This window comes from Alosa alosa, chromosome 1 (genome assembly GCF_017589495.1).
Source record: "Alosa alosa isolate M-15738 ecotype Scorff River chromosome 1, AALO_Geno_1.1, whole genome shotgun sequence".
Classification (NCBI taxonomy): Eukaryota; Metazoa; Chordata; class Actinopteri; order Clupeiformes; family Clupeidae; genus Alosa; species Alosa alosa.
Genome location: NC_063189.1, coordinates 11,385,099 through 11,404,414, shown reverse-complemented (window position 1 = coordinate 11,404,414; position 19,316 = coordinate 11,385,099). Strand labels below are relative to the sequence as shown.

The window sequence follows — 19,316 nt, the reverse complement described above, 5'->3', positions numbered from 1 at the left end:
AGTAGGCCAATAGCAACTTTTTTGAGGGCTGAGTCGCCCACCCCCTCCTATCTGCTACTCCAGGAGACTCTCTAGAACAGACTTAGTCACACACTAATTGTTTTTTGTGTTGAAAAAAGCATATCCCTTTTTTTTTTTTTTTTTTTTTTTTAAATAGCCTTATGGGAATAATAAGGACGTGTGGAAAAAAATAAACAAATGCCTTGTGTTTATTATAGGCTAGTTAGCAGGGGCGCAGCTGGCCATTTTATGAGGGGTATGCAACAACAAATTGCAAAAAAAAAAAAAAAATAATTTACACTATTAGTGTCAATCATTTTTTTAAGAAATGCTGCCAATTTGAACTTGAAGACCAACCCTTGAAGGCCCAAGACCAGCCCACTTTTTCCATGGTGATGGCAATTGGATAAATTAAGCAACAGTTCAGTTCTTACTATCCTGAGTCTTTATTGTCCTATAAGGATATTCTTTTTCACACACATCATTGTTACATTCCATGCAGGATGTACACAGCCTCATACATATAACATATATAACACCCCCAAATTCCCTCCCTCCTCGACACCATACAAGCAAAAAGGTGGACAGTGCAGACAACATAAAACACAAAAGAATAGGGGGAATGGGTAATTGTCACAGGAGTTTGTTTAGTGCAGTGATTGCTGAGGGTATAAAACTTTTCTTAAAGTGCGCTTTTTTCCAGTCCAGGGCTCTGTATCTGCGGCCAGATGGGAGTAGGGTGAAGAACCGGTTCAGGGGATGGTCAGGGCTGCTTACTATGGTGCGTGCAAGGTGTGTGGTGGCTGTGTCATTTGCATCAGTGAGGCTGGGGGTGGGAAGCTGTATTATCTTGGATGCTAAGTGTAAGATTTTAATGAGTTTGTTCTTGCTGGTGACATTTAGTATGGTGAAGAAACAGGGGGAGCAGTAGAGTAGAAGGGGTTGGATGATGCTTTTGTAGAGCAGCAGAAGGAGATGGGGGACATACAGTGATCTTAGTTTGCGTATTGCATACAGTCTCTGTTGTGCACGTTTCTGTGTAATGGTGACATGTTCATTGAAGTTAAGCTTATTGTCAATGGTGAGACCAAGATATTTGAAAGTGCTGACCTGTGCAACTGGTTGGCCATGGATGGTGATGTGAGTGAGTCCAGGGGGTGATTTTAATGCATGAATGACCAGTTCTTTTGTCTTGTCAATGTTGAGTTGGAGGTAGTTATCAGAGCACCACAGTGCAAAATCTGTGATGGAACTGTTGTCTGTAAGTAGTCCTACTATGGCTGTGTCATCTGCATATTTGTAGTAAGTGGTGTTGGGTAGTGAACTCTGGCAGTCATTTGTGTAAAGTGTGTACAGGAAGGGACTGAGTATGCAACCTTGGGGGGTTCCAGTGTTGGTGATGATGGTTGATGATGTTGTTGTCCCTATTTTCACTGTCTGTGGCCTGTTGCTGAGAAAGTTGTTTATCCAGTGGATGAGGAGAGGGGTGACATTCAGGTGCTGTAGTTTCTTGATGAGTTGATGGCGCTGGATTGTATTGAATGCGGAGCTGAAGTCAACAAACAGAACTGAGGCAAAGTTATGGGGAGTCTGGAGGTGGTGAAGGAGGGAGTGGAGAAGGCATGCCACTGCGTCCTCTGTCCCCCTTTTCAGCCGGTATGCAAATTGGTATGGGTCCAGTTGTGTGCTGACAGCAGGTAAGATGAGTTGTAGTATGATTTTCTCCATGCATTTCATGATTATTGGGGTGAGTGCGACCGGACGGAAGTGGTTGGGCTCTGAGGGGCGTGGTTTCTTGGGTACAGGTGTAATGGTTGGTGTTTTCCAGAGGGTGGGTATTGTTGCTGTCCTGTAGGATTCCCAGAAGATGGAGTGGAAGATGGGAGAGAGCTCCATCACATGGTAGGCTATAACCCATGCAGACACTGCGGTGCCAGGCATAGATTGTGGAACGTGAGTAGCCTACTTTAAGAGAAGATAGACTAACGTGACAAATGTCCATATGTTTTTTCTTGACCGGCCCAAAACTGAAGCGGCCCACCGGGAATTCTCCCGATTCTCCCGATCACTCACCCCGGGCCTGGTAGCCACCTAGCTATCTTAATGGAATATGTTTATGCTTCAATCGGCATATGCTTAGCAAACGCTAGTTAGTCTGTTAACATGAATATTTGCAAGCCTCCAAGCACAGACGTCACACTTTATCCTACCTGTTGCTTTTCACCATCCACTTATTTAACTACTGTCACATCCCTTGACATGCCATCTCATTTTCCCTATTTCTTTTTCTATGATTAGCCCCCGACAGCTTTTTTTTGCTGTATCCATCTTTTTCCATAGACGAAAACTCACTACTCGTACCTGCTCACTCAGCGCTCACGGAGCCCCCATTCCCTTTTCTATGTCAAAATTCTATGATGGAATCTTATGAGATAGGGCGCCTACTCTAGCCTGTTAGTTATCTAAAACGTTATTTAACATTGAGGAAATGCAGAAATTATTTAGAAACGTACAACAGTAGCTAGAATATACCAAATATATTATTATTATTTTTTTTTTTTTACCATCGCTTTGGCGCCCCCACGGTGCTGCGCCCCTATGCATACCCACGTTTTGCGCCACTGCTAGTTAGGCTGCTATTATTCATAAATGTAGCCTAAATGTTTTAGCTTATTGCCAGCTGGCTATTTATCACAACCTTCAGGCATATTGGTGGTCTTCAGAACCAACTGGAGCCTGCTAACTGACTTAAAAAAATAGGCTAATAATAATAATAATAATATTATTATTATTATATGTATTTATTTATATTTATTATGTTGAAAGTCTGGCTAATATCACTTAGGTGGTTTCGTATATTTTATCCGGCTTATGACAATATAGCCTAAGTACCAATCAAATGACAACAACACCAGGACAATTTCTGTTATGGCCAGTATGTTCAATCAGACCTCGTGGCGCAACGGTAGCGCGTCTGACTCCAGATCAGAAGGTTGCGTGTTCAAATCACGTCGGGGTCATTTATTTAACGAACTGCTAAACATATTGGTAAGAGCGAACTAGATGTGAGTTATAATAGATTGATTATTAAGCAACGAAGGCAACGGTAGAACGTGTCAGCAACCTTGATGTTTCTTCTGCTCTCAAGATCCCCAAGATAGCCTATGGGCATTTGCAGGCAAAGCTAGGGACAGTCAAGCTATACAGAATCATTTCAATAGTTTCAAAATGCACCAGGCTTAATATTGTGTTCAAATGCACTACAGACTTAGGCTAATAGGTCATGTTCTTGTGTTACATCCCCTGGGTAACATTGTGTGAGTTTTTATTTGAGCATTTGGGGAAGCAATCACTTTGAAATGTCTGCAACCAACCATTTTAATATTTTGAGCTTTAAAAGCAATGTAGTTTGTTGTAGACTGGGCTCCAAAATGCCCCCATGTACAGAGAAATCGGGTCACTCATTTTAATGTCACAAACACAATCTTTGCTTTTTTTGCATATAGGTTCTAGCATCCTTACCACATGGTGGCAGTGATGTTCCTGTTATTTACAAATTTCACTACACTAGGGTGACGACGTGTCCAGAGTGACGTGTCTCCTGTACCTTCCTGGTTTTACCAAGATGGCGTCACAACAGGGTGAAGTTGATGAGCTATTTGATGTAAAAAATGCTTTTTACATTGGAAGTTATCAACACTGCATTAACGAAGCTCAGAAAGTAAAGGTTAGTTTTACTTTCCATTAATCCATTTTTTTTACTGGCATACATGAGAATTGGAAGCTGACAAATCTCCTAGCAGGGAAATGCCGTGCGTTGTTCCCTGCAATGTTAATATGGAAAGTGGGGTAATCTAGTTCGGTAATCTAATCACTTTCTGAGGTTTTAGGTGTTTAGGTTGTTTTTATTTTGATGTATGTTTTATGTATTGTGTGCTGCGGGAATCTTAATACGATACGACATAGTGTCTCATTAAAAGGGCAGGATAGCAGCATAGCGTTAGCTAAATAGACGGCCTACCTCTGTGTGTGTGTGTAACTTTGCTATGATTACTGATGAAGAATGATTAATAGCATTATTTACTTTCACAGTTGTTTAGTCCTCACTATTATCTGTCTACCAATTTCATTTGGCAGCCATCAAGCCCAGAAAAAGAATCGGAGAGAGACATCTTCTTATACAGAGCATACATCGCCCAGGTGAGTCATCAATGATTAGGGTTTGGTAATATGAAGTAGGCTCTTTACTGTCAGTGGCTATGTGTGATGCATAAGGTATCAGTTTTGTATCCACTTATTATCTTGTGTCACACTTGTTGTGGTATGCATTTGAATTCTTGAAACAGTGTTAATGAAATGCTGATTCTGTGTCTCTATCAGAGAAAATATGGTGTTGTGATGGATGACATTAAGCCCAGCTCCTCTGAGGAGCTGCAGGCAGTGAGGATGTTTGCAGACTACCTGTCAAATGTGGGCAAAAGGTAAGGCTGTCTAATGATACTAGCAATGAGTTGTCAGCAAGTAAGCCTGTTTGTTAACCTGACTCCGCCATATGGATGCTTCGCATTTGCTCTGCATGTCCATCTGGGAACTTTCCGTTGGAGAACTTTTGGGAAGGGGCGAAAAAACTGGTTAGCTGATTGGTTAAACCATCTGTCTATCACCACCTTTGTTTGTTATCAACGGGCCAAATCAACCAATCAGATGAACAAAGTGTTCTTCTATGCCTTCGTTTAGACTCAGCTTCACAGCTTCCCCAGAAATACTTTCTAATTCGGATAAAACTTGCGCGATAGCTACGCTCATCTCATCTGTGGATGCCATCATGTTGTTTGTTGCGTCACACCTAAACCCGCCTCAAAATCAACGCTGATTGTCTGTTTGTTTGGCGAACTGCTCCAAATTTCGGAAAGATGCCAAACTGATCTGCGAGAGGAAAACTGAAGCTTGCGAGATCAGGATGGTCTCATGAGGCAAGCTTTTTGTACCTTGAAGGACATGCTTTCATGCTTTAATGCTTTGTGTGTGTGTGTGTGTATGTGTGAGAACGAATAAGATGAAGTTTTTTAGCTTTATAAGAGAATGCCCATACTGCCATTGCTCTTCCTACTGTCATCAGATGTGTCATGAGAGTGTGTATCTCAAAAACACAGCTAGTGGTGCACAAGAAAAATAGCATTTCACACCAGTGTAGCAAAGCCACTAATAGACGTATCTATGCATAACCAGTTGGTTAATCTGTCCTGTTACTTGTGTTTACATGATTGTTGACATGAGTTATTATTGACTTAGCTAGAGACATTTATAGATAGCAGATGTCCGTGTTTTTACATCTAACAAAGGCATGCAACCATTTCAGAAAAGCTTTTAAGTTCTGTTTTAAATTGACAATTGCTATTCTACATTTCTGTGTCATTTTTGTGTGAGGGTTGTCTAATGTTAGCTTGTCAGCATTCTGCTACCTTATGTTACTCTTATGAATGTATTAATATAAACATGTTCATTTCTCAGGGATGCTATTGTAGCAGAGCTGGATAAAAAGATGGCCAAGAGTGTAGATGTGGCCAACACTACTTTTCTGCTTATGGCAGCCTCCATCTATTTCCATGAATCAAACACAGATGCAGCGCTCCGAACTCTCCACCAGGGGGAGAGCCTAGAGTGGTATACCAACTCATTAACATCAATAACACGTTATTAATGCTTAACCATATAACCAAATTGGATGTTAACTTCAGTGTAAAGAGAGATTTATTTTCCCTCTGTAGCATGGCAATGACTATTCAGCTGTTGTTGGCATTGGATCGAGTCGACCTTGCAAGGTACGATGCCCTGTTCATGAACTGTTCATGTTTTCTCATTTTGCAAAATAAAATAACCGCTTTGGATTTACTCTATATAACTTTGTCCATGACCACAGGAAAGAGCTGAAGAAAATGCAGGAGCAGGACGAAGACGCCACCCTGACTCAGCTGGCCACAGCTTGGGTCAATCTGGCTGTTGTGAGTGTGTACTTATTTCACTGATGGGTGGCCCTTACCAGTGTAATGTGCAGTCTAGATTAATTTCATCGAAATACAAAAGTGTCTCATTCAATTTGGCTGTTTATGAAATAAGGTGGGAAATGTCTTACTTGCCGTTTCTTCATAGGGTGGAGAGAAACTGCAAGACGCGTTTTACATCTTCCAAGAGATGTCTGAGAAGTACTCTCCCACACTGCTCCTCTTAAACGGCCAGGGTGCTTGCCACATGGCCCAGAACAAGTGGGAGGAGGCAGAGGCTGTTCTTCAGGACGCTCTGGACAAGGTAAGCCTGTTATGACTAAGGCTCTGGAATATTATTGGTGACCACGTTGCTGAGTCATTCTGTTTGAAGCTTCCTCTTTATCAATTAATCTCTAAATCTAAAATCTGAATCATTAGTGACCCCAAAGTTTTTTTTTTTTTTTTTTTTTTTTTCTGTAACTGTCCAACATGGGTCCTTTTTCTGTGTTCTGTCACCATCCTCATCCTCCTGTGTGTGGAGGCAAGATCAACATTGGTCAAATTTGTCACAGTTTCAGTTAATCAACACTAAAAAACAGAGCTCATTGTTTTCATTAAGAGTCTAAGATAAATTGTCAAAAGATTTTTTTTTTATTCCTTTTTTTAATAACTTTATTGGAGTGCCAATAGATGTGGTGGGCACTGTATATAGAAATAAATCATTATAGTGTGAATGAAGATTTGATGTTTACTGACTGATCTGTGTTGAACCTTCTACAGGACAGCGGCCACCCTGAGACACTGGTCAACCTCATTGTGTTGACCCAGCATCTGGGCAAACCGCCAGAGGTGAGCATGTTTTGACGTCTGATAGCCTTTTCCCACTGACAGAGAACCAATTCTGTTCCCGTTCGCAAACCAACATTTAACCTTTCGGAGCATTTCGTCCAAACAAAAAACGTTCTAAGTGTGGCACCTTGGTTCAGAGCTTGAACCAGAAAAAAGTTGTTTTTTTCTGTGAAGTGGGCATGTCATTCTACCGTTCAGAGGGGAGAAGACTAAAAGCATGAGTTTTCTGTCTATATCAACTGTTGGCATGAGTAGGGATGTAATGATTACTGGTATAATGGTAAACCGCGATAAAAATGTTGACGATAACAATTACCGTTTTCATTTCAAATATCATGATTATCACTGTTGATTACCGCGGTGTGGAAACTGTGTGTTTAATTCTTCCCAGCTTCATCCGAGCCTGCTTTTGACATACAGTAGGCCTGGTACAATGGAACAAAACTGGTACCCTACTGATTCTGTTGTCTAATTGATGGTTTTAACTACGATTTGGATTAGGCTACACCTGATTTTGAAAGGCGGAACTTTTTCATCGCAAAATGTGCACTGTATCATGTAGCCACTCTGCTTCTTTTTATGTTCTTGTCCACATTAAATCCATTCCACTAACATTATCAGGAGAATACAGTAGCCTAAAGTTTTATTTTGAACGCTTACTTTGGTCTCACTCATTGCATCCAAATAACAGAAATAGCAAACTCCAAGTTATGGTAAGGTAAGGTAAGCTATAAGCACATAGCCAATTAAACATGAAGAAAAAAGTGAACGGGACACTTTTTGAAACTATTTCAGCTTGTGTAGGCCTATCAGTGCTTTCTGAACATCTTGAACACAGTTTTAGAAATACCGTGATAATACCGAAAACCGTGATAATTTTGGTCACTAAAATAAGGTTAAATTTTCATACCGTTACATCCCTAGGCATGAGTAAACCAAACTAGTCAAAGAATTAACTAGCATTTTACACAGCTAATTTCTGCCGTTTTTACAGGACAGCTGTTCATATCATTCTCTGGTTCATGCATCTCATTAACTTTTGTTTTTGCATGCAACACACATTGTTGATGACGCACCCTTGGTTCGGTTACGATTTTGGTACGATACCAAAATTATGACTTCGATACAATACCTGCCATAAATATCTCTACTCGATACTGAAATGATACCATGGTGAAATCCTAAAATATCTGGAAAAGAAAGGACACAGACCTCCTCCAAGTGTATTGAGTCATTTGTGTTGAGTTTGGTGCGCTTTTGTAATGTGCAGGTCAATTCTGGGTTCTAAACTTCCTACATAATTATTATTTCTATAGTCAGTAAAATAGTAGTTTGTGTGTAATTAAGTCCTTTATTGTTTGTTATAGTTATTTACATTGTGTTGTGTTTTGGCAATAAATTACCTTTTAAATAGCCAAGGTAGTAGGTCGGTGTTGAAATTATTGCATGCAGATCACTGAATGCTATACAGAGGAGCCTAATCTTTAGGCCATCTGATGTAGGCTATCCTAGGCAGTTTTTGACAGTTTGTGACAGTTTTTGCAAAGGGAAAAAAGTGACATCCCAGTGTGATTACAACGTTTCAACCACTCAGGTCTTCATCAGATATAGGCCTACACCATTACCTATTGCAATATATCTGTGTGCATTAATACATTATGTCCATTTCTTTGATGGTTAACATTCTTTTTGCTACCACATAACAATAAGCCACTATTATTATTTAGGACTCAACACGCTGCTGTGGGCTTTAATGAGCGCATTTCGGGTAGCCTATCCTACATCTGGGCAATAATTATTGAACAAATTGCAGTCTACATGCCATGACAAACATTACCAGTAGTACTGACCGAATATTAAATAGATTGTTTGCAAGTTATGGTAATGTTATACTAGCGTGAACATTGCGTTTTTAATCACATTAGCATACTATGATCACAGTCGTTATGTCTTGTCAAAATTCACTGATGAAGGAAAGATTGCTTTATCCTAAAAACCACACTTGTTTCACCTAAAACTGAGGAAACGAACTTGGCACTAATCATGCAGTGGTGTTTTCTATAGCCTATTCGTTAACCTGTCGTTCTTTGATATCTTTAAATGTTGGGATATGTCTACGAGGTGCTTAGCCAGGTTCTAGGCGTAGCCTTCTTGCTTTTGAATGACTTTGAAGCATATTTTACAGACGGGCCTCTGTGTACCTGTTTGTTTGCCCTCACTATCCTACAATGAAATTCCCCTTGAATATCAATATCTATCTAATGTATCCGAAATAGTTCCTGATCTCACTTGGACCTTTTCTTTTATCCACAAGCCGAGGACTGTCGGCAAAGAACTTGTGTTGATGTTTGCTGCGCACTCACTTACTCAGAACTGCCTGCTTGACACGCCAACTGTAATGGCTATTCCACCAAACTTTTTAGCCACATGAGATAGATGAGGACTTCTCCCGACACACATCCCAGGGAAGCACGCACGGAGAGTAGAATTAAATCAAAAGGTTGTCATTTATTCCACAGTCCGGTTGACTTTCAAGAAGTAAAAATAAAGGATGCAAAATACAGATAAACTAAACAATATGTACTATGCGAATGTGCTATGTGGTCGGAAAACTATTTCAACTCGCCATCTAACCTGCTGCAGTGCCAATTAGAGGGTCAATTAAGGCCTACACATTTGCGCCTCACAGGTATCGGGGATGTGGCTACGTCAATACGTTGAACACGTGCAGGTAAATCTCAAGGTAAGAAAAAATCAAAAGGCATATAATGGGTAGTACATTGTTTCATATTAATATTAACTAAAAGGTATTACTTCCTAAATATGGCTGCACCCACTACTTGCCTAGATGCGTTCAAGGAGAATGAGAGGGAGCAGTCCATACAGACACAGAATGCTATTAGTTTAATAAAGTATCGATTTTAAAAACATCAAAATCGTATTGTTTTTTGCGTGAAGGCATCGTGATACCTTTCTAGTATCGGTACACTGTGCAACACTAGTGGAAATACAGGCTGGTTCACTAGATGGCACCAAGGTTCAAAGAATTCTAAACGGAACAGAAACGTGTTCTCTGTCAGTCGAAAAACGCCCTGAGTAATCCCGCCAAGAAATTCAGACAGCCCTTTACACTTTACCGTTACTAGACCAGCTGTTTTTGTTTGTTATCAGTGTTGTTTCTAAGTATTCTGTGTTTTTTGTTCAGGTCACAAACCGCTACCTTTCTCAGCTCAAAGACGCTCACAAAACACACCCTTTCCTTAAGGATTATTTTGCCAAGGTGAGAAAGTTATGTGAGATGATTTGTAAGATGCATTAAATCCTTGTTACCATAGCATTATATCCATTTTGTTAGATTTTGTAAAATATTTTTTTCATAAGTGTTGTTTTCTCTGTCTCTCTCTCTCTCTGTGTGTGTGTGTGTGTGTGTGTGTGTGTGCGTGCACGTACATGCGTCTCTATAGGAGAATGAATTTGACAGGCTTGCTATGCAATATGCCCCTATTGCTTGAACCGCTGCGTTCCACTCAGAAATCCTATTTTGACATCGGTATCATCACAAAAAGGACATTGCAAGCAGACTGCAGTATTGTGGAACACCATATGAACCTCTGCAGTTGCTCTCCATGTTCTGTTGTGTTACCATCATGGCAAGGTCCCATTTACTATTACAATATGCTTTATTGTGATTTTTTTTTTATTATTATTATATGTATGTACTAAACATTCCTGACAATAAAAAGTGATTCTCTTCACAGGATGTCTGGTGAGCTTGTGAGCTTGTGCTGCTGTTGTCTTAACCCTTGAAACTGAGCACAGAAAATTAAGTTCTCAGACAGTGTCATAATTCAGGTGTGGGGCAGGTTGTTTTAGCTACTTTATATATATATATATATATATATATATATATATATATATATATTATATATATATATATATATATCAGCATCAAACATTTCTGATAACTTCAGGCATATAATTGTAGCTTGCTTTAAGAAGTGCTGTTTAGCAGAGAGCAAATTTCAGCAAGACATATCTTACATATTCCACCATATCTTCAGCATCCCTCAATGTCTATCACCCCAACTAAACACTTTGCAGGGATGCCTGTGTTTAGAAGTCAGAGGAAGGCCTCGTTGTGATTAAATTGCAAAGGGAATGAGTGCATTGCCCTGTGATCATCCCTCAAAATTGCAAGATTCAATTTGAATCAATCAATTCTGACCTGACGGTTTTATCTATATGCAAAGCAATATTATATTTGATATATTGATAGATGTTTGTTTAGCAGGTTTCACGAAGATGCATGCAGTGGGGAATGCAGTAATATCAATCACAAAAAAGCGAAGTTATGTTAAGAATAGCTACTGTCAACATGAGGTCACATGGGCCGATATCTAGAAAATGATTTTGTCAATAATGTACTGTCACTTTAAGTTCAGACATTTGTGTCAGAGGTGGAAGAGAATCGCATGAAAATTGCGTAGGAGCTTTAACGTTCAATTATGCAAACATAATGTATGCCAAAACGGCGAACCTTTCTACTGCAATAGATGGATTGATTCTCTCGAGTGATACCAGAATGAACTGTACTTTGTATAGGCTATCAAAACCCACACATAGTTAGGCTGCTCTGACAGCCAGAGGAACCGTGGGTATCGCGCACCGCTCGGCAGTGCAACGCAGAAGGCTACGTTGCAAGCGAAGCCATTCCCCTGGTTAATGAGGAATATTTACTTACAGATGCAACAGAATGTCAAGGAATGTTATGATGTCAACCCCAGCACCAGCAAACATCTCTGGATATTCATTCCTCGCTCAAGGAACGAGTCGCATGATAATTAAGCGTACAGGGACTTTTTTTTCAGTTCTGGTAAAGCGCTGTGCCAATCAAGCTTCTGGATTGGATAGCATCGAAACATTACAGAGAATTGGTGACCTACATTAATTGTTTTAGACGAGACCAAAACTTCTGTAGCCGGTGTATGTTTTATAATAGCATGGAATGATATCATTTTAAACTCAACCATCACGCAGGCCGTCCGTTGGAGTGATGAGAGGTGGCGCCACCATAAGTTGGTGCGCTGCTTTAGAAAATTACAAATTAATTTCTGCTGTAAAATAGTGAGTGGTGACATGGACAACAACCGTGCAGATGTCATTAGTAGTGGGACACTACCAGCCCCAGGATACGCCGACCTCATAATACGAGGATACAACGTGGTACGTGGTGCTGTGAGGGACTGCACCAACTGTGGTCTTGAACTCTCCAAGAGCACTTTCCATAACAATGCTTACCTTACCTGGAGGGAGGTGGGCATTGTCTGTCTATGCGCGGTATTATGGACGATTTCAAGGCGTAAACTTGCCACATGTCTTTTACAGGTAATCCACTGCTTTTGCGCTGTTATATTTCATTGAGAATTCTCACTTTGTCTTGAAGTGTGATCACGCCCTCCATAGTGAAATACAATATAGCCAGACTACACAGCATAAAATAATGTGTAACTCATCTCCAATTTAAGTCAATTCAAGATTAATTTGGACAATTAAGTAGACTGCATTCTCCCCGATAGGATCTGACTACGCACACACATGGTCACCAGAAGATTTGTAACATAGCCTACAGGTGTACATAATCCTGTATCGGTCAGGTTGCCCACACACCTAAGAGTCACTTCTATCAGTTTCTTAGTGCAGGCCTTCTGTATAATTAATTTGACAGGATTTGCTTACTTATCATCCCCTCCCAAGGCAACTGAAAACTGCCAACTTGTTACTACGGGCAGTGGTACTGTCCGCGCTTTGTGGGTATAATGCTTTGGGAAGTGAGGGAACGAGCCCCTTGCCAACTCTATTCACAGATTAACTTCTCTCTGAATGCCAATGGGCTCTTTCTCTAAACAGTGAGGAATCGTAAACAACACCATGGTGACATGCATAAATTGGTGTAGTATTAAGATAGTATAAGATGCAAATCCGGAAGAAAATCATATTAGAACAGGTTATAGCCCTGACAAATTCCAGGGTTTGGAGTAGGCCTATTCAGCAGATATCTACAATTTCACTCAAACACTGGATTTGTTTGCACCCCTGGACCAGCCTTTCAACTTGGGTTTTCATCCCCTGGCTGGATAATGTGCTTTTTTTCTCTTTGTGTCCCTGTGCTACAGCCAGTTGCCCAGTGGTGTCACCTCAAACCCAAAGATGCTGTCAAGATGCCAGAGAGTGCTTGGAAGTTCATTTTCTACTCAGCCTCCTGGTCATACAGTGCCTATCTGCTCTTCCTCACCGAATACACTTTCTTTCAGGATCCCAGTTCTGTATTTCATGGTAAACACTCACTAGTTAGGCCAGCCTTTCTCATGGTGATGTGTGAATTGTACATGCTTTCACTCCTCCAGTACAAAGTACTATAAATTGAATGCGACACTAAAGTGAGAAACTTAATCATCCTTTTTTTTTTTTTAAGACCGAGTTGGGTAAAAATGAAGAAAGAACGTGTCCACTGCGTAGTGAATTTGCAAAAGACATTTGTTGTCTGTATTTTGTCATAGACTGGACAAGTGGAATGCCCATTCCCATTGATATCACCATTGCCTACTTGATCCAGGGCAGCTTCTATGGACATTCCATATATGCTTCATTTTACATGGATGTGTGGAGGAGGGATTCTGTCATCATGGTGATTCACCATGTGGTCACCCTGGTGCTGATCACATTCTCCTATGCATTCAGGTCAGCAAGCTTTCGGGAAGACTTTTGAATGGGATTCTGAAACAGTTTCACGTGTTTAATAAATGGTGTTACAGAAAGCTACATCAGGATAGCAAGAGGTATAAAGACAATCAACGTGGGAAATTTTGAGGGAAAGCAGAACTTCAAGTTCAAGTAGTTTTACTGTCATGTACTCATAAAAATTAATTATAAGTAATGACATTCTTATGCTCAAGAGCCAGCTCAACTTAAAAGAATAAATTAAAAGTAGTAATTAAAAAGGTGTATTGTGTATGTGTGTGTGTGTGTGTTTGGGGGGTAATGGGATGGGATGTGTGGGAGGGGGATGATGAAATGGTGTGTTGTTTTTTAGGGTAGGGTGCATACGCACGGTGTGTATTTTCAATGCCTGTGTATACCTTTTACAGGTACCATAAAATAGGAGTGCTGGTTCTCTTCCTTCACGATATCAACGATATTCAGCTTGAGTTCACAAAACTCAATGTGTACTTAAGGAACAGTGGCTGGGTCTACAAGTCCATCAATGAAATCATCTCTACTGTGGGTTGCATCAGCTTCAGCTTCACCTGGTGAGTGGTTGGAGCTGTCAGTCAGTCCAGTTTAGACAGCACACTGATTTCTTAACAGTCATATGATTATTTAATTATTTTGGATAGACCTTGCACAAAGCAACTTACAAATCAAGCTCCATGTAGAAGCACTGCCGATATATGTACATATATGCCAAACAGCACTCAGTACAGAAGGGTTTTATCATTACAATTATAATGTTGTCTCATTGGTACAAAGTGGAAATAGTTTGCTTGATTTAAAAAAAGTCCTCACAGTATTGAAGACTGCCTATTAATACTTTATTTATTAGGCTAACTCTAATTAAGTTGTTTATTTTATCGATGTACACAAATATGTTGACCTTTTTAATGTCCAAGGGGAAATGCATGTAATGTGCTCACTGTCTCTCTCTACCTGTACTTTCGTTCTTGTGTTTGTGTGGATTTTATGAGTGCTCTCGCTCATGTGCTTCCATGCAGGTTTTGGTTTCGCCTTTACTGGTTTCCTCTCAAAGTGCTGTACGCCAGCTGTATAGCCAGTCTCGAGTCTGTCCCTAACATCCCTTTTTATTTTCTCTTCAACTCCCTCCTCTTCACACTCCTTCTTATGAATCTCTATTGGTTTCTGGTGAGTATTCTGTCTATCCACAATGTTTTCTTCTACACCATGTCTCTGTGGATCCACTAGAAGTGTGTTGGGTTTCAGAAGCATTACATTCAGAAGAATATCACAGAAGATTATGAGTCACTACTCAGTGACTCTGTTGGTTTGGTATGTTTGTTCTTTCCATCACATCTTACAGGCTTCCTCTTGTTCTTTATAGTATATCATGCTGTTCATGGTGAAGGTGTTAACTGGCCAGATGAAGGAGATTAAGGACGTGCGGGAGTATGAGGATGAGGAGCATGAGAAGGCCAAGCTGCTTAACATAGCAGAGAATGACACAGATCATCCTGACCTCAGGCAAGAAGAGTAAGGACTGTTACAGACATGAACATAAGATTTCCTGTCTACAGACTTAGAAGCAATACATTGACTGAGTGACTGACTGATTGACTGAAAAACTCATTACTCACAATTTACAATAACAACTCAACTCATTAACCTTTTAATGAATTAACCTATTACATGCTATTCATTGTAGAGGACATGAGAAGAATGGTATTCCTAAGGAAAAGAGCCTTTGAAGGACAGAAGCCCTGTCCGTTTTGTACAGATGAAGACATCTTCTCTAATAACGGAGCCATAACAACAAAGATTCCATGGACAGTATTAGACATTTCAGACAAAACACTGCTCTGGATGGATCTTTCTGGGCATGGGATTATAAAATTGATTTGAATTAAACATGTTATATCGTTAATCTATTATTTCATCTGTACACTTGACCCCGCAGAATAGAAAATGTAATGCCTTTGATGCACAGAGACAACTATGAAGCCGAGCTGATTTTTAAACACTAAAATACTGTATACTTGCTCTTTAGAAATCTAGATTATTGCTTTGTGCCTAAATGAATGCCTGATTGCTATTGAAAAGCATGTCTGTTATATGGTTAAGTGAATGTGTAGTAGTGTTAATAAACCTGTTGGATCTCACTTTTTTATAATAAATATGACCAATAACTGTGACATGTCTTTGAAGTAATTGGACATCTTGAAAGTCACTGTTACCAATGCAGCAATATAGTCTTAATATTATAATTTATGTATTTCACTATTAACCTCACACAATCATCAAGTTGTTTGTGCGCTTGGATGTCAATGAATTGAAATGGCTTAATACTGATATTCTACATTAATACAAGAAAGGTAATATGTGCTACATTCAGTTGTGAATCCTAGTGTCTGCACTCAGAGCGACAGAAATTGTGTAAAACCCTAAAAAGATGAAAACCCCATGCACAAGACGTCTTCTGGAATCAGGTGCTGGAGATGTGCAGAATATCAGGATTTGTGTAAAACCCTATTTACATTAAGACAATTCGCTTGTCGCCTCAAATTGCATTACACTATTACACTAACATTATGGCCTTTTGTCCATGTGGCATGATATATTTCAATGTATAGATTTCATTTTTGAAAGCATATTTTCATGAAGTCATGTTTTCAGAACTACCATGCAAGCCTTTCTGTAGATTAAACACTGTATTATGCCTCTGCAGATCATGTAACAATATTTTCCACTTTTGTTCACCATGAAAATTATACACACCTTTTTTTTTGTATTTTGTGTTAATTTTAATTCCATGCATTTAAAATTGGCACGGCTCAGTATGTAAGTGAACCTTGATGTTTCCGAGACATGCTTTTAGACGTTGAGTCTGAGCGGGGCCCGGGGGAGGTGGGGATAGTTGATATGGATATAAAGTGGCATGTCACCTCTGAAGGTAGCTCTTGGTCATGCATTTGGGGTGCACTGACTAACCTATCCTCCCTGCTTCAGTTTCCCCGGACCACTCCACCGCCCCCCTGGCCTCACAGGAAACACAGTGGTGGATTGAGAGACATTTTGCCCCAAGTGAAAAGGTCTGTATCACTATATCATGTGTTTACTCCTCTTACTGAAATGTCTGACCCCACTTAAAGGAATTATCTGGAGTAAAATGCACTTTAGATCAATTTACGGATGATTGGGATTCGGATGTGTTTTGAGAAAGTTCAATTTTACCGTTTTTAGTCAAAACTCGTTAGCCGTCAGCCTGTGGCAGAGAACAGTTTCTGCATTATTGATATAATGAAAACCCATTCAACTAAAAGGGCATTAATGTTAAATATTATCACATGGAGATGTGCCAGTTGTTTTATTTACACTGGTCTCTTTTAGCATAGCAGAAATCAAAGTGATAAAGCTTTTGTTTGATCTTTGTTTGATGTTTTTGAAGATGAATCCTTCCCTGCCAGTGTCTGTCATTAACATATGATTGGGTAAACCAAATATGCAAGACCAAGAGTAATGCAGTCTTAGACAAACATATTCAAATACTGTAGCCCCCCCCTCTCTCTCTCTTTCTCTCACACACTCACACACCTTCTTCCTCTCTCCCTCTACATAAACACCTACTCCTACACTGTGCTCATACACTTCGGAGGAGGGCCTGAGAGACCGTATCGCTGCCTGAGGGATGGCAAAACACTCCCTGGGGGATGCTGCACTAACATCCCACTGTGTCTCAGAGCTTTTGACTGGACCCTTCCACCATCAGAAGTCCTCCTCTGGGTCACATCTTGTCCTGTCCACCCCTGGACCATGCAGGCTGTGTTGTCATCCGGTGAGTCCTCCTGATTTTGTAACCAACTGTAAGGGTGAGATGGTCCATGACTAGGCTATATTCACTGATCACACATGTTTGTATCCAACAGTGAATATAAGAAATATGAATGGAAATATGAGGTCTGAGCATCATGTTTAGTTCAGTCACTGGCTAGAAATGTACGTTACAGCTCCTGACAATGGTTCCCATCAATCCCTTCAATAGTTTCAATATAACACTTTCAACATATTAATAATGATTACTAAATGTGCTGTAGTAATGGTTGTTTAAATGCACTGCTCTGCAGGAGAATCACTGAACTAAAATGTGAAGAAGATAAAGCTAGAGCTACATTATGTCCAACATAACACATAACATGAGATTCCATTCCAACTCTCTTCTATTCCACGGCTGTGATGTCATGCCGTCTGTTCGTCCAGAGCACATATAAGGTGTGATATGATAGCTGGCCCTCCATCCCTCAGCTCACAGAGGGCCTGTCAGTGAAGAGGTGCACAGGCAGGGTGACTTGTTAGCCCCTCAGGAAACACAGAGGGAGAAGAATAAGGAGATTATGGTTCAGAGAGAAGCACGATCAGTATTTGTTTGTTACTCTCCTCCCACGGAAAAAAACGACACTTCTGAAGCTTCCAGGGATCCTGCTGAAGGTGAGGTTATTGAATTTCAGTGGAGTGTTGAATGGTTTAAAAAACGGATGAAATACAACACAGGTCTAATCATCTCAGCCGCCGAGAATTAGAATTCCATAGAATTATTGCAGTGCGAGGCCATAAATGTGTGAAGTATCGAAAGGCCTGAAAAGACATTGCAGCATTGTTGAATGTCACAGTAATCTGTATTTTGTGGACAAGTGCTGTCATCGGCACAGCACAGTTATGTGCCAGACTGCATGCAGTTGTGAGGCACAGTATCCCTCCACAGTGTGGGTATGTGCACTGTGTGGATCATACCTTTAGCATTACATGCAATTATTAGTCTTTCAGCAGAGCCACTGAACAGTGAACCAGCTACAGGGACAGCTACAGTAGAGTAGGTTAAGTGCCCTGGTCAGGGGCACTGGGATCAAACTCATTACCTTCCGGCATTCCATTTAGAAGCCCATATTCCTGACCATTAGACCACCACCTCACCTCTTGCCATGTTATGTCATGTAGGGTTAAATGCCTCACCAGTAGGACATGCGATCTGTATGTTTATTGACACATACAAGAAGCTTTTTCATATGTCTCAAGGGATTAAATGGCACTGTGGTTACCTGACAAACACACTATATTTTATGCTGAAGACTGGGAGCTTAGTTCACTCGTGGGCAGTGGGAAATCAAGCTTGTTCACAGTGGCTAAGTTTAGTGTCTTCAGTAAAAATGGCACAAACTATTAAGTCTTTCAACTTGGGATGTGCTTCACAATAAGGTATTATCTGCATGCATGCCTGTCTGTCTTTCCATCTCAGAATTAATTCTTCTTTTCTTCACTTCACCTTATAACCATCTTGAGGACTTCTAACTCAATTTCAGCTCATGTTCAATAAATGCCAATAAATCCCTATGATGAAATATAATGCAAGTACATTATTCAATTAACATGCATTATTTGCACATGTGCCTTTTGACTGTAATCAGTGTGGACATTAATTACCACTTGAAATAGGAACAGGAGAAGAGGCCTGATTCATGTCCATGCTATGTCATTGATGAGAGAGCTACATTTGCACTGTTTTTCCCCAATATCTCTTTCACATCCATCACTTTCTATCACTTCAAGACCACCAGAAATTGGAGTCGAAGCCTCTCTAAACATAATCGCATTTTGGCTTTTGAATGGGAACTTGATGGACCACACAATTGATTGATTGTTACATACAAGCACAATGGATCATAACTCAAGCCATTTTATCTGCAGGTGTGCTTATTGTTTGAT

General features: G+C 40.2%; 2 protein-coding genes and 1 non-coding gene across 5 annotated transcripts; all 3 read left to right on the top strand.

Moving 5' to 3' along the window:
* The first annotated feature begins 1,884 nt into the window (after positions 1-1,884).
* Positions 1,885-10,588, top strand: cope (COPI coat complex subunit epsilon). The gene is made up of 11 exons (XM_048239536.1): positions 1,885-1,902; positions 3,572-3,727; positions 4,138-4,200; positions 4,381-4,481; positions 5,512-5,664; positions 5,769-5,822; positions 5,921-6,002; positions 6,151-6,306; positions 6,765-6,833; positions 10,039-10,113; positions 10,298-10,588. Exons 1-11 carry the CDS (start codon positions 1,900-1,902, stop codon positions 10,343-10,345), a joined length of 960 nt encoding a protein of 319 aa, XP_048095493.1. The 5' UTR covers positions 1,885-1,899; the 3' UTR covers positions 10,346-10,588.
* trnaw-cca lies at positions 2,949-3,020 on the top strand. The gene has a single exon. It is a non-coding gene; the product is annotated as a tRNA-Trp (tRNA).
* Positions 10,589-11,153: 565 nt separating the features above from the next.
* On the top strand, positions 11,154-15,754 carry LOC125285023 (ceramide synthase 1-like). 3 transcript variants are annotated; one of them, XM_048229335.1, is made up of 7 exons: positions 11,154-12,218; positions 13,007-13,166; positions 13,391-13,571; positions 13,979-14,140; positions 14,603-14,750; positions 14,947-15,086; positions 15,268-15,754. In XM_048229335.1, the coding sequence occupies exons 1-7, from the start codon at positions 11,970-11,972 to the stop codon at positions 15,308-15,310; spliced, it is 1,083 nt and encodes a 360-aa protein (XP_048085292.1). In that variant the 5' UTR covers positions 11,154-11,969; the 3' UTR covers positions 15,311-15,754. The 3 variants fall into 3 exon arrangements, with proteins under 3 accessions (XP_048085292.1, XP_048085205.1, XP_048085376.1); XM_048229248.1 differs by having other exon boundaries at positions 11,155-12,218; positions 14,947-15,095; XM_048229419.1 differs by having other exon boundaries at positions 11,997-12,218; positions 13,306-13,571; positions 14,947-15,095.
* Positions 15,755-19,316: the final 3,562 nt, after the last annotated feature.

What these genes read in the sequence shown, in the direction of transcription:
- cope (XM_048239536.1), top strand. An exon ending in CAGGGGGAGAGCCTAGAGTG is followed by an intron (nt 5,665 to 5,768) that starts GTATACCAACTC and finishes TTCCCTCTGTAG; the next exon opens with CATGGCAATGACTATTCAGC. An exon ending in ATCTGGGCAAACCGCCAGAG is followed by an intron (nt 6,834 to 10,038) that starts GTGAGCATGTTT and finishes TTTTTTGTTCAG; the next exon opens with GTCACAAACCGCTACCTTTC.
- LOC125285023 (XM_048229248.1), top strand. Translation starts at nt 11,970, where the DNA reads ATGGACAACAACCGTGCAGATGTCATTAGTAGTGGGACACTACCAGCC. An exon ending in TTGCCACATGTCTTTTACAG is followed by an intron (nt 12,219 to 13,006) that starts GTAATCCACTGC and finishes CCTGTGCTACAG; the next exon opens with CCAGTTGCCCAGTGGTGTCA. An exon ending in TCCCAGTTCTGTATTTCATG is followed by an intron (nt 13,167 to 13,390) that starts GTAAACACTCAC and finishes ATTTTGTCATAG; the next exon opens with ACTGGACAAGTGGAATGCCC.